General features: G+C 38.0%; 1 protein-coding gene across 2 annotated transcripts in view; it reads left to right on the top strand.

Annotated features, from left to right (window-relative positions):
• The window catches only part of LOC124165960 (rho-associated protein kinase 2), a 56,272-nt gene that overhangs the window by 7,315 nt on the left and 35,790 nt on the right, over positions 1–13,167 (top strand). Inside the window, exons 9-15 of one of the 2 annotated variants that reach the window (XM_046543507.1) lie at positions 1,078–1,162; positions 3,256–3,539; positions 4,126–4,217; positions 4,938–5,097; positions 9,116–9,161; positions 11,141–11,149; positions 12,007–12,222. In XM_046543507.1, coding sequence (XP_046399463.1) covers positions 1,078–1,162; positions 3,256–3,539; positions 4,126–4,217; positions 4,938–5,097; positions 9,116–9,161; positions 11,141–11,149; positions 12,007–12,222 — 892 coding nt within the window. The remainder of the gene's footprint in view (positions 1–1,077; positions 1,163–3,255; positions 3,540–4,125; positions 4,218–4,937; positions 5,098–9,115; positions 9,162–11,140; positions 11,150–12,006; positions 12,223–13,167) is intronic. The other variant, XM_046543508.1, reaches the window with a different exon arrangement.

The raw sequence follows: 13,167 nt of genomic DNA, 5'->3' as shown, positions 1-13,167 counted from the left end.
TACTGAGTGATTGCACACCCATTGCCTTCACGGGAGTTCTGTGTTCATGTTTTCCAAACATTGCGGTGTGCGATTGTGCTGCTCAGTGATCACGGATCTGCATCTGGCAGCAGTTACAGCCCGGACAACTTGTGCGAGACTCGACTAAGCGGCGTGGTGCGTGACAGTGTAGTCTCCTACGTTGCACAGTGGTTTTGAAGCATTTTTGTTAACTACTTTTCTGAATCTGTCATCTTGCAGCCACGGATGCGTGGTTTTCGGAAACCAGGTATGATACGGAGTGGTAGGAATGCGAGTAAAATCACGTTTTCGCCGCTAAAAAGATTGCGGTCAGGAAAAGAAAGCTCTTAATGATTCCAGAAAGCAATCTAAAATAACAGAAAATGTGCATAAATAATATTTAATCGTTTGATTTATATGAATTATGAAAATCAAATGATATTCAGGTGAAAGTTTGGATTATTTGTGTTTTCCGATTATTCGTGCTGTCTCTCCACAGCTTGGGTAATAGGGAGTATGCTGTACTACTCAAGTTAGATTAACTTTGTGGTGGCTATGTAACTATTAATTGGCACGTATCGAATGTGATTTACACAAAATCCATTCCATTTTACGTTAATTCACTGGTATGATTACATACATCTGAATTGGTTTGAGTGAAAAATATAAAAAGATATCATAAACTCCTAGGACTTTATCATCACAGTTCAAGTTATTTCTTCGTTCATTCGTATGTTAGTATTTAGAAAATGAATTTCAATCTTTGTATTGGATGTGATACTTGTGTATATTATAAGACATCACTCATACGATTTCCTCGATTACCACCTGGCAGCCCTCATTTCCTTCATCACATCCTGTCTACCCCTTGCTGGTAATGGTATTTGAGCATAATATTGTGTATACAGGTGACAAAGCTGTCTTCTATTCGCCTCAAAATCATTGGAAAGGATTGATTTATGGAATTAAGTTTCTATAAGTTAAATGTGGAGCTCAAAAAAAATGTTTTAGTATCATACCGTGATTCCACCTAGCCAACTTACCTAATTATTTCATTTGTTTTACCCTTTTCTTTAGGGATGTTAAACCAGACAACATGCTCCTTGACAAGCATGGGCACTTAAAACTGGCAGACTTTGGAACATGTATGCGCATGGATTTGGTAAGTGAAATAATAAGCCAAAAATTACTATATGAGAGGGGTCTTGAAACTATGGCCCATCGACCATACGTGGCACGGGAGACCCTCTCACCCGGCGAGTGATTCATGGTGTTTAGAAATATCTGGATAGTTAATTGCAAGCTTGTTAGGTGGTGCAAAGCATTCACCATCGTTTCTGAATTGTGCCAGAATCAAGGTCTTTTTAATTAACTATACAAACCCACTTTGCTCAGAAATTCTGAAAGAAGAAATATTATATTAAATCCTAACAAATAAACCTTTTCAAGGGGATATTGAAGGTTGTAGGGTGTTGCATTTTATGGAGAAGAAACGTCCTGTGAACCAGGCATCTTATCTATACCTCCTATGGTCTTAATGGTTCAGCAGAATCCATGTTCAAGTAGCAAGGTGAAACCCCCCTTTAACCGAAATAATTGGGGCAAGGCCCTCCCAGGTATCTGGAAACATTGATTACCTAATCAATGTTTCTGATTTATTAAATTTTTGTAATTTTTAAGGTCAGATTTAAAAAAAAGGCGTACGTATTGGGTTATCCCTTTGAATGCAGTTTCTGCGGCTACTCAGCTGATGTCACTTGCAGTCTTTGCATCTGCGTCATCTTCTTTGTTGGCAGGCTCAGCTGTTCCCTGCACCATGCCGACAATTTCATCCGTTAGCTCTAGTTCGAAGCAGGGATGGCGAGTGAAACGAAAATGTTTCTTTTCGCCTCGGAGGGAAACAAAAATATGAGGCCTAGGTGGATTTTCATTCCCGCATGAAATTAAAATCACCAAGGAGTTTCATTTCCACCTGGTACGAAACTTTATTCCCAGGAACGAAACTGAATTAATCAAAACTCCACTGCTCAATGAGCAGTGGAGTGTGCTCATAATTAAGTTTCGATCCCAGAAGTTGAGTGGAGGGGGATAAGAGGGAATAGTTTTGATCCATTACGTTTGACTAGTAGAGAGATGGAATGGTTTGCGGCGTAACTTCGTGAAATTGTCTCATATTAGAATGAAAAAACTTTGTAAATTTCACATTAATTTTATTAACACGACCAGTTTATTATTTTATTAACACTGACCACAATCCTAACCCTTACCCCACCCCCCCACCTAACGACTTAGTGTGACACACCGCACCGACTTTCCTAGCCTTCCTCTTCCTGGGTTTTTTCCCCCCACCTTCCCTCGCTCTCACTCAACCACCCCCTCTTGTCCAGCACCCGCCCCCATGTATCCCAGGGTATTTAAGACTGTCATTTCCTGTATATGCACCTGATGATGTCGCGCAGTGATGAAACTGGTCGTGTCAATAAAATTAATGTGAAATTTACAAAGTTTTTTCATTCTAATACTAGTAGAGAGGTTTAAACATTGACCAAAGAAATCGAATGGCCAGTTTGCGTTCACCGTTCTCCTGTTAGTGGTAAAAATATGAGTGCCCCATGCATTATGTTTAATGATGGTAGGCTGAACCTCTACTTCATTCAACCATACTTCATACTTTGTGTGTGGGTCGAAACTAAACTGTTCGAAGGAGAAGCATGTGGTCCCTCTGGTGCAAAACGTCATCTACGTTTTGTTTCGTCTCAGAGTTTTAGTTTAATATCGACCTGGAGTAGTTTTAACTCCGATTTCATTTCAGCCCTGAGTTAAGCTCCCCAGGTTCTAAATCCATTTTGTTTTATTTCTACATTTTGCTCCTGGGAACGAAACTATTGAAATTATCTGGTTTTGACTTTCGTTTAGTTTTGATTGTCATCCCAGGTTTGAAGTCGTGTCCTCATTGGTAGAATACCTGATGGTGCATTTTGTCTAGCCCAACTGTTAAGCAGGGTGCTATTGTATTAACTTTTAAATTGAGTGAAAGAATAGTTTTTGTCAGTAAACCTTTGAATATAACTGAGTACAATAATAAAAAAAACTATAATAACAATTTTGAAAGTGATTGTTTGATTTCATGGGACTACCAAATTCATTTAACTTGTCACGTTAACTGGCTAACAATGCTAGCATTATGTAGTTATCATTTTATGCTAGGCTTTTATTGATGCCAATATTTAATATAATAATTTTATTTATGAATAGGATGGGTTAGTTCGCTCGGATACTGCTGTTGGCACTCCTGACTATATATCGCCAGAAGTGCTTCAGTCACAGGGAGGTGAGGGGGAATATGGACGTGAATGTGACTGGTGGTCTGTGGGTGTTTTCCTGTACGAGATGCTTGTGGGTGATACACCTTTTTATGCTGACAGTTTAGTGGGCACGTATTCCAAAATTATGGACCATAGGAATTCTTTGCATTTTCCTCCTGATGTCGAGACAAGTCCGGAGGCAAGGTCACTGATCTGTGGCTTCCTGACTGACAGGTAAGTGTTGGTCTATGACTCACAGTAGCTGTTTGTGGTAACATATTAATGCATAATTTTGATTTCTCCTATGAGCTGTCTCCTCCATTGTTCTTTTAGATGTGAATACTTAATTGAACGTAATGAAGAAGTTGTGTATACCCTGGGTTCATATGGACTTAATCACCATTTTGTTTATTTGGAATAAGTAACTTTCATACTCTTTGCAGTTTAACTATTTGCTAAAACCCAGTTTTTTATGGAACATGTTTTGGTGTAATTTCTGTGACTTAATTTTATGACAATAAGGAGTTAGCATTTTCAATTTCTGCCATATTATGTAGATGTGGATTTGTGAAGGTATCTTAAATTCAAAACATTTTTTCCTTTTCCTGTATCTTTATTTGTACTTAAAGATGCATCCATGTGGTGGAACTAGTATAATAATTATTTTTGGAAAAGTACACAATGACGCCATGAATGTGAAAGTAATGAATAATGAAATTTGTTGATGTGCATATAAAATTTCAAAATTGTCATTCATGATGTATGTGATTCAGTTGTGTTTGAGGCTAATAAATGACCATTTTCCTTGAATGTCAATTAGGAGTAAGAGATTGGGACGCAATGGAATTGAGGAAATATGCCAGCACCCATTCTTCCAAAATGATCAGTGGACCTTTGAAACGATTAGGGAATGTAAGTAATTTATTTTTAATTTCTTCATGATTAGTTTTACTGGGCATATCCTTTGATAAGGATCTACTTGGCTGTTTCCATGTTCCTTTCTTAATGTAATCATTTCTCCTGAAAGTACTGATGGACTTTGACTGACACTTATGTTAAGCATCAATCTATGTCTCCTAAAATTCCATTGACATAATTTTGATTAAATTTGTCACGGTATTCAATAAATTTGATGAATTTGACAGTTAAGTTTGAAAATAAGTTTGCAACCTGCATTGCCATAAGCATATTTTTTATACGTTATAACCACTATGGCCAATTAGGTCACGCAGTAAAATCTTTTTTGGTGAAATTTTACTGTAATACCCATTTGCATGTAATATTTTTTTCCTTGGAATTGACTTTTTGGTGTTTAAGTTCTATATTTTTTGTCATTCTGTGGAATTCTGTGAAATAATTGTTCTTCTTGTAGTGTGTTTTTGAATATGTGAAGGAGAATCAAATGGAAATTGAAGTGCTACAATGTGAATTCAGTTGGAGTTAATACTGTACATTACTCTCCGTTTCTTTTGAATCACAAAACAATGAACTCTTGGCTTTGAAAAAATACATATTTGGTGCTTTTTCAAGGTTAAAGTGTCTCAGGATGCCTTTTCCTAAATTGTGATACATGCCGTTGCAAATTTCATTTGAGGATGATAGTGTTATTTAAGAGCTAAACGTTGATTTCAGGTGTACCTCCTGTTGTCCCTGAGCTATCTGGGGATGATGACACGAGTAATTTCGATGATGTGGAGAAAGATGAAGGACCAGAGGAAAATTTCCCCACCCCAAAAGCCTTTGCGGCCAACCACTTGCCGTTTGTTGGATTCACGTACTCCAGGGACCACCAGTATGTTCACATTTAGCCAATAAAAATACGTACATGTTTCACCTAAATGTGCACCAGTCGCCATCGTATGGAGCCACCTGACATTATGTACTGTCAAAATTAACTGCTGTGGTACCTCTTTATTAACAATGCGACACCATTTTATGAACTGTTCTCCTGGTCCTGGTTTAAGAACTCCAGATTTGGGAGAGTTCCATTTAATGTTTTACGAAGTATGAGTAATATTAATATCCCGTGGAGTAATATCATGTCTGCTTTACCAAGTCTATCAGTTTGTCAATTGTCTGCGGCAGTGGAGGGAGCTGCCCCATTGGACAATAAGAGAGCTGTGCAGCAAAATTTGTAATCAGAGTGATGAAAATAGCTGTCAATTTTCTTACTTCCCTGCATCAAACAACTGCAGCTCAATTCTGTAAATGTCATATGGCCGTCACATGCGGATTTCGTCAGTTTATTGACGGCTTTGACGCTGGAGCGATTCTGAAACTTTTTACTGATGTCACTCTGACTGCCGCGTCTGTGGAAGTATTCACGGCCAAGAGGGCCCGTGGTAGCTTCGTCGCGGCAATGCGCTCAAGATTTTCATTATGAATTTATGCTATGATTGATAATTAATAGCACATTATTCATTAATTACGATGGTGGCTATTTTATATTGTCACTTCCCATAAATAATATGTATTAAAAACAAATAAAAGAAATGCGTAAAGTTAAATTTACATCCGCCTACTATTTAAATTGATTGGCCTTTATTGCGATTGAAGTTGGTGAGAAGTTAAACCTTGCGCTGAAGGTTTGACAATTATCTTATATTTGTGCATCTACTAGAATGTACAAGTCAAATACTCACAACTTAATGTTCAATATAATTTGGAGTGGAGCCAATGATAAAAGTATTGTGCGGTATTGAATGTTAACAGATTTATTTAATATTTATTTCGTAAGTTCAAGCCTTCGATTTTTTTATTAAGAAGAATGAAGGCTCTTTACATAGCTCTGCTGTTGCATGAGCGTCAATGTCGACGGAGGCAACAGCTGCACATACTTTGGCGGCAGATCCGCGATATCAACAATCTCTTCGAGGATTGGCGATGGATATTGTCACTGAGCTCACACCACGATTAATTTGTAGACGTTCAAGTGGCCTGCCGGGGCATGCTTTAGTACGTTAAGGTAAACATAAATCATTCATTGAGGCTCTTCCATATTGCTGCCGTTAAGGCACACGGCCAACATGATTTTTTTCTCTGTAGACATAATAGAAACACTAAGGCATGTAAACAGTTCGTCCTCTAGTAAAAACTATTAATACCGTATAAGCGCGTGTAAGAGGCGCACCTTTTTTCCTAGAAATTGCAGCCGAAAATGCGGGTGCGCCTCTTACACAAACTTCTTATCTTCCCCCCCCTCCCCTTCACCGGTCGCAAGTCTAAGGGGAACTGAGTGGCCTTGGTTTTCAGTGTGAGTCAGTCATCTGTAATCCTCGGTCAAAAACAAGCGGCAGGCAGGGGAGTTTCTCCCTTAGTGACGTATTTTCAAAATGCTCCTGTTTGCTTTTCTTGTAAGCATCGCGCCGTTACGTCGGTACCCCATAGGTGAACATGGAAGATCGCGCAGGGTTTTTTGCTCCGGAGGGCGCGCTAAATTTACTGCCACGATTGGGCATCTCGCGGCATTTATACTGCATATGGTAATCGGTTATCAAAAGTAGAGAAACGCGTATTTTTGAAGTACATACCTAGTTAATAGTCAATATCTGTCTTGCCGAGTAATTTCCATTACGCTAAGGACCTGATTTTCCAAAAGTCATCTTCTAATGCTAATATGAGGATTATTGCAACTGAAAATTATATTGGTGTCAAAACCTGCACTTTAAAAAATTCGAACGAGTGTGTTCATTGTTGGACTAAATTGTGGATGGAAGAAATCAGAAATACTTATAAGTGAAGAGCGCGGAAGGAGAGGTACAGGGGAAGGAGCGCGATCCCTCCGTCTTCGAAGCAAGCAACGAAATACGGAGGGGAAGGAGCGCGCTCCCTCCCCTCCGTATTTCAAGCTACGAGGCTATGAACGAAGGAGCACGGGAAGAACACGTCCGATCTCGCATGTGACGTCGTTGCCTTCAATTCGAAGGGGCGAAGGCGCAGCAATGTGATATACGCAGTTTGCGTTGCCTAAAGTTTCCAGTCCGTCTCGTCTTGTTTGAATGCGCTTATGCTACGCTTGTTTCTTCCTAAATTGTCCTGTTTGGACTATTTTGAATATTAGTAGCCTTGTTTTAACCATAAATCTTTGTGACAAACAATTAGAGCTTAAAAAACTTAAATTCTGTCAGATATGCGTCGCGTTATCTCTCTTTCTTTTTTTGAACGCCGTGCGTGTCATACAATTATTGAAAGCTACCGAGATATCTTCGGGCTCAGTAAATGACTCACCTAGCATTTGGCCTCCAGAAACTGGGAGATCGATCAAGGTCAGTTGGTGAGACGGGGTAGGGATGAAACACGTTTCCATTGATCCCCTGTAACTTGATGTTTTCCTATTTTCCTGTGGGGTCTCGGAAAGAAAAAAAATGGCAGAGGCATTGGCTGATGGAGGGCCGAGTGTGGTTCCGTTAAATCTAAGACGTGGTTATTATCCTACGGCGCTGAATTGCCCCGATTGTTGTCCAAGCTCTTGGGAAGGTTCATGCTATGTGCTTGTCGTGTTTTGCCTTAAAATTTTCCACGGCTGCAATTCTATTGCTATACTCCTGCGAGAGCATTTAAACAAAATTGTTCGTGAATAGGACAAGCATCGTAGAGCAACAGCGTATGCGAAGAGAGGACCGGAACTCTTTTTTCTCCCTCTTATGCCGCTATTACCGCTAATTAATATTGAAAGAGAAAAGTTCGATAACTGTCGAAATTCCAGGCGAACGTCTGCAACACCGCGCGATAGTATAAAAAAAATGCCGCAAATTTTTTTTCTTCATAGCTCCGATGCTCAAAATAGGGGTGCGCCTCTTACACATGCTGATACAGTAATCAATTCGTATTCGCACTAAAACATTTTCACTGGTAAAACAGTGAATAGTGGCATGTGCTTGCACAATCTGACATATGCACGACAACGCATTTAAAATTGTGTACTAAAATGATGAGAACAGCTCAAACGCATACAAGAATGAACCACTGTGAGATAATAAAATAACACTTGTTCTCATTCCACGTAAGCATTTGCTCCAGATTATGAGAAAATTACTGCTAGTTGTGCAATTCCGTGCCTGCCACGTGATAACCTAGCTTTGATACGCAGCTCTTGACAACATACAAAAGAAGTAATATGAAGTTAATAGCTAAAAACTAAGCAACCGTAACTTATTATTAATAGGTAATTTTAAAAGAAAAGACTTGACTCAAATTTTAGTAAAGTCTTATCTCCTTAAGGAGTGAATCTACCATGGCATTACGTATGTTCCTCTATGATAACTGAAGTTGCAGTTGGCTGCTGAAGTAAGTTTGTGTCGAAGATGCTGATTCGTTCTTCGCATCTGCATAGCTACCAACATAAGAAACTAAAGTAATCGTTCGCAACTCGTCAAACATCTCACGACGCTGGCTTGTAGAATAGCTCGAACGTCTTTAATGGTGAGAGGCGTCAGAACTCCACTGTGGTTCGAAGCATGCCAGACGTAGAAATGACATTTATGGAATCGAGCTGCTGGTTGGGTTCCTACACTGCTATATTAAATAAAAACTAAGTGGAGCCAAGCCCTAAGATTGCACTGTTTTTTTTAACCCCTTTTTCTCTGAACAGCAGTTTAACTTGTCTTGCTTTTTACTCTTTTTTGAGGGGGAAGAGTGCTAAAAAGTGGTATTATAGTTAGTGCTACAAATTATTCATGCATCTTAACATATCTATCACATTCATTTAAGTTGCAATGCATTCAATCTTTATCTAGTTATTCCACTTGTTATCAATCTTTAATCGTGGTACACAAATGTTCACTGTCTTTGATGTGTTTCCGTCTTTCCAGGTTGCTGACTGGCCGTGATGCTCGAGGACATCCCTCATTGGATATGGTCAGTATGATGTCCAAATTAATTAAAGTTTTAAAATTCACCTTTCGTTTGATGCACCTTAAAATGCTGCATGAGTTAATTCAAGGTGGCCACTCTTCCTAAAAGTCAGGGAATTTCATCATGTCAGCAGTTTTGGAATGTCTGGTATTGGAGCAAAAATTCTATAAAGATCTTTTTTTTTTGTTAATGGTTATTTTTCATCTTCTTCTCCTACGAAATACACATATCTGAAACTTAAGCAAAGCATTCCAGGGATTTCATGCAGGTGCTGCTTTGTACTGTTGAAAATTCAGTTTTTCATTGTGATTTGAGTGAATTTACTTAAACATTAGCATTTCATTTTGATAAGTCGCATCTCTTATGTTCTGCATGGAGGATAGTATACTGAAAAATACACTTTTGTACTTGAGTGGCCACCGTGTAATTTTTTCATGAAAATTGTGGGTTATTTGCCTTACTGAAACAAGTTTGTGGACTAGGTGTTCATTTTGTGTGCGAGTTCTTTTATACATCAAGCATAACAAATTTAATTAATATATTCGTATTTTACCTTTTTTAATGTGAGTGCTACATAGTAATTTTTACTTGGTTCAGCTTTTGGTGGTACAAATGAACATTAATTGTAGCCAATTAACAAAGCATATTTTCTTACTGAAGTTTTGAATTGGGTTTTTGAAATTAATGAGCATGTTTTCTAAAAATAATTCTACATTTTAATTAAAGCATTGTTTTCAGTGGAATTTTTTTGGGAATGTGTGTAACAATTAGGGATGGGTTGGTTTGTTTTTTGGTTCCACCGGTTCTAGTGGTTGGAACTGGTACCGAAACGAAAGCCAATAATAACTGGCACTGAAATAATGGCAAGGAAACCCATTTGAATCCAGTACACTATTTGAAAGTAAAGGTTTTGCAAAAAATCTTGTGAAACATACAGTTGAAGATCTTTATGCATCAATCTAAACTACAGAATTAACAATGCGAAAGGTTTTCTGTAAACTTAATGAATGTGATATTTTTATGTCACCCCAACTAAATGACGGCCATATGATCCATTAGAAAACCTCCTCCTCACTCAGTTTGTCTTGTTGGGTAAAGTTACAATGAGGATACGGTGCACACTTCAAAATTGACTTGCATTGTATCCCAATGAACCAAAAGGGGAACTTCCAGAGTAACTATCAGTTAAACTCTACTAAGAGCAGAAATTTTTTCTTCTGGGAGGTGTGGGATAAATTGGTCCGTGCTTTATCAAGAAATTTTTACTGGATGTTGTGTTTTCCCACACGCTTCTATTTTCTAAGGTGGTGGGATCAGAAGGGGGAGAATGATATATCATATGATGATAATGTAGCTGGCTGAGTCAAATGTTCCAGAATGATTTTCATGGAAAAATGCTGAAGAAGGAGTTCTGTGAGATTCATTTGACTCTTGTCAATGTTTTCACGAGAATGTTCTTAATATTATATAATCATCGACAATAAGAGAGAAAGAGGCTACAAGCTTCACCTCGGCTATCACTTCTTTTGTGATAAACATATCTAAAGTTACAGACCATCCTGACTCCTGACAACTTTTGTCCCTTTTAGGGACAGTTCGAGCTATAGCTCTGATTTCAGTATCGACTTAATAATCCCTCTTTGCAATGATCCAGATTGTTTTACAATATTATCAGCAATTGATTAAGGAAAATTTGTCAATGATGCAATTATTATTATCCTATGTAAGCATAATCAGACAAATAATTCCCTATTTAATTGGAATTGAGCTATTTGAGTGCTAAATCCAAGGACCAGAACCATGAGCCGAAGCCTAGAACAGAACCAGAACCAAAAAAAGTGGAGCTGACCCACCCCCTGTTGTTATATAACAATTAAACATTTTTTTTCCTGGGCAGTTGAATTAATCTTTTACCAAGAGATAATATAATTAATCAACTAACAATCTTTTTCATGTCTCCATTGTGCTGAAAAATGCTGCAGGTTGATATTGTAAGTATTTGATTAATATTGATTTTAATAAAATTAATTTTATCATCTTTAAATGAACCACGGACCTTTGGCTTTCCAGGTTATTGCGCTGACCACTACGGAGACCACTTCGTTATCGAGTTTCCTTAAATTAATGGCAATTTTGCCAAGGTTCACAGAGAAAATGTTAGGAAAGCCAAAGGTTCATGATTCAATTCCCGGTCAAGAGTAATTTTTTCCCATGGCAATTATTGTGAATTTTGCAACTGTTCACATCAGGATTGAAATATGCCGCATCCACATTATGATTTTTCTTTTTTGTGGGCTTTCTCGTAGTAAAATAAATGTTTTCTGCTTTAATACCGAGATAGCTAACACACATTTTTAAATTTTGTATCTTAACTGAAGCAAAAGAGAGTCATTACCAAAATAATTAGCTGGAAAACCTGTTTGAAAACTTTTATTGAGAGTAAATTACATCACATTCTAAAAGCTATGCTATTATTGAACCAATCACTAAGGTGATGACTTAATGTTTTGTCTTAGGTAGTTTTCATAATGCTGTAGCAAAAATCATCAATAGCTTTCATAAATTAAACAACAGAAATTAAACAATTGATTCAGAACTGGATCTGAGAACCAATGCCATGAATTGAACAAGCAGAACAGATTAAAAAGTGGAATTGACCCCTCCTTAATTATGTTAATAGGTGTAAAAATACATTGCAAATCACCCACGGAAAAATATAATCATTTTATTTCACCAGAACTTGAGCCCAAAATACTTAAAATTGTGGCGTTTGAATAATAGGTAACCATGTTTGCTTTGAGTTATTTGAAGTCATGATGAAGGAAGTAATTTTGCAAAATGTTTTCAGGGAGGAGGAACAGCACAATTGGAAGGCGGAGAGGTGGCGATTAGGCTTGCCGAGGAGGAAGCTCAGAGGGCAAGGGTGCTTGCTAGGGATGCAGAGGCCAAGGCAGAAACCCTTGCCGCACAACTGGAAGCCACGATCAACAGGGAGGTGTCAGCGAGGTCGGAGGCTGCCCAGGCTCAGTCAACGCTCTCCATCATCAGGCACGAGCTTATAGAGGTGCTGTGATTTCATATCCACTCTTGCAACTTTCTGTTTGAAATGACATGATGGTTGATTTTATTATTTTAATAGATATGTTGCCTGGTAAAGGATGGAAACATTTTCATTCTCAAATGAAGGTTTGTAGGCATTTAATTCTGCAGTTTTGAAATCCTTATTTCCTTGATAGACTATTAAAAAATATAAAATAGGTGTGCAATAATTGCTATTTTATGTCTATAATTGGTTGATTATGCAGCTCTGGTCTCATACAATAATCATTTGTCTCTGCTATGGATCATTTTTATGCATTCAACTCAGCCTGTGGTTCCACAGTTGGGTCACTGAATTTCTTGCATGGGTCATTCCATGTCAGTTCACCCAGGCATGGCACCCACCGACTCGGATTTTAATGAAATTTTTGTCACTAGCTGCTATCACCTATCTAATGACCCATGTAAAATATTTCCTCTCTCACTCTCATAGTTTGTAAGATATGAGGAGTCGAAGTTTGAGATGTTTGCTCAGAAGTGGCGCTAGTGGGAGTAAAATTCCAGAGTGCAGGGCACAGGGTAAAAAGTCATAACTCAGAAACCACATGATATATTTGAATGAAATTTTGACCCCTTGTCTATCCAAGTACATAGCTTCCATAGTAATGTCTTTTATTCCCCTTGCATTGTTATGTTAGCCAAAATGATGTCAACAGTTGTTAATTAACCGATTTTTTTAGCTCAAAAACATTACAGTAAAATTCGGTTATAACGCGGGTCTAGGGGGACATAGCTTACACCCGCGTTAACGGACAACCGCGTTATAACGGGAAAATACGTGGGAAGCAATAAAAAACCCTTAAAGGTAATTTTTATAGCCAATTTATTTGCGTAATACATTATTAAAATATTTATTTTATGATTTAGACGCTCTACTTTAACGGGAGTTACTAAAATACTCTGATATTTT

Source organism: Ischnura elegans, chromosome 9 (genome assembly GCF_921293095.1).
Source record: "Ischnura elegans chromosome 9, ioIscEleg1.1, whole genome shotgun sequence".
Classification (NCBI taxonomy): Eukaryota; Metazoa; Arthropoda; class Insecta; order Odonata; family Coenagrionidae; genus Ischnura; species Ischnura elegans.
This window is presented reverse-complemented; position numbering and strand designations above follow the sequence as displayed.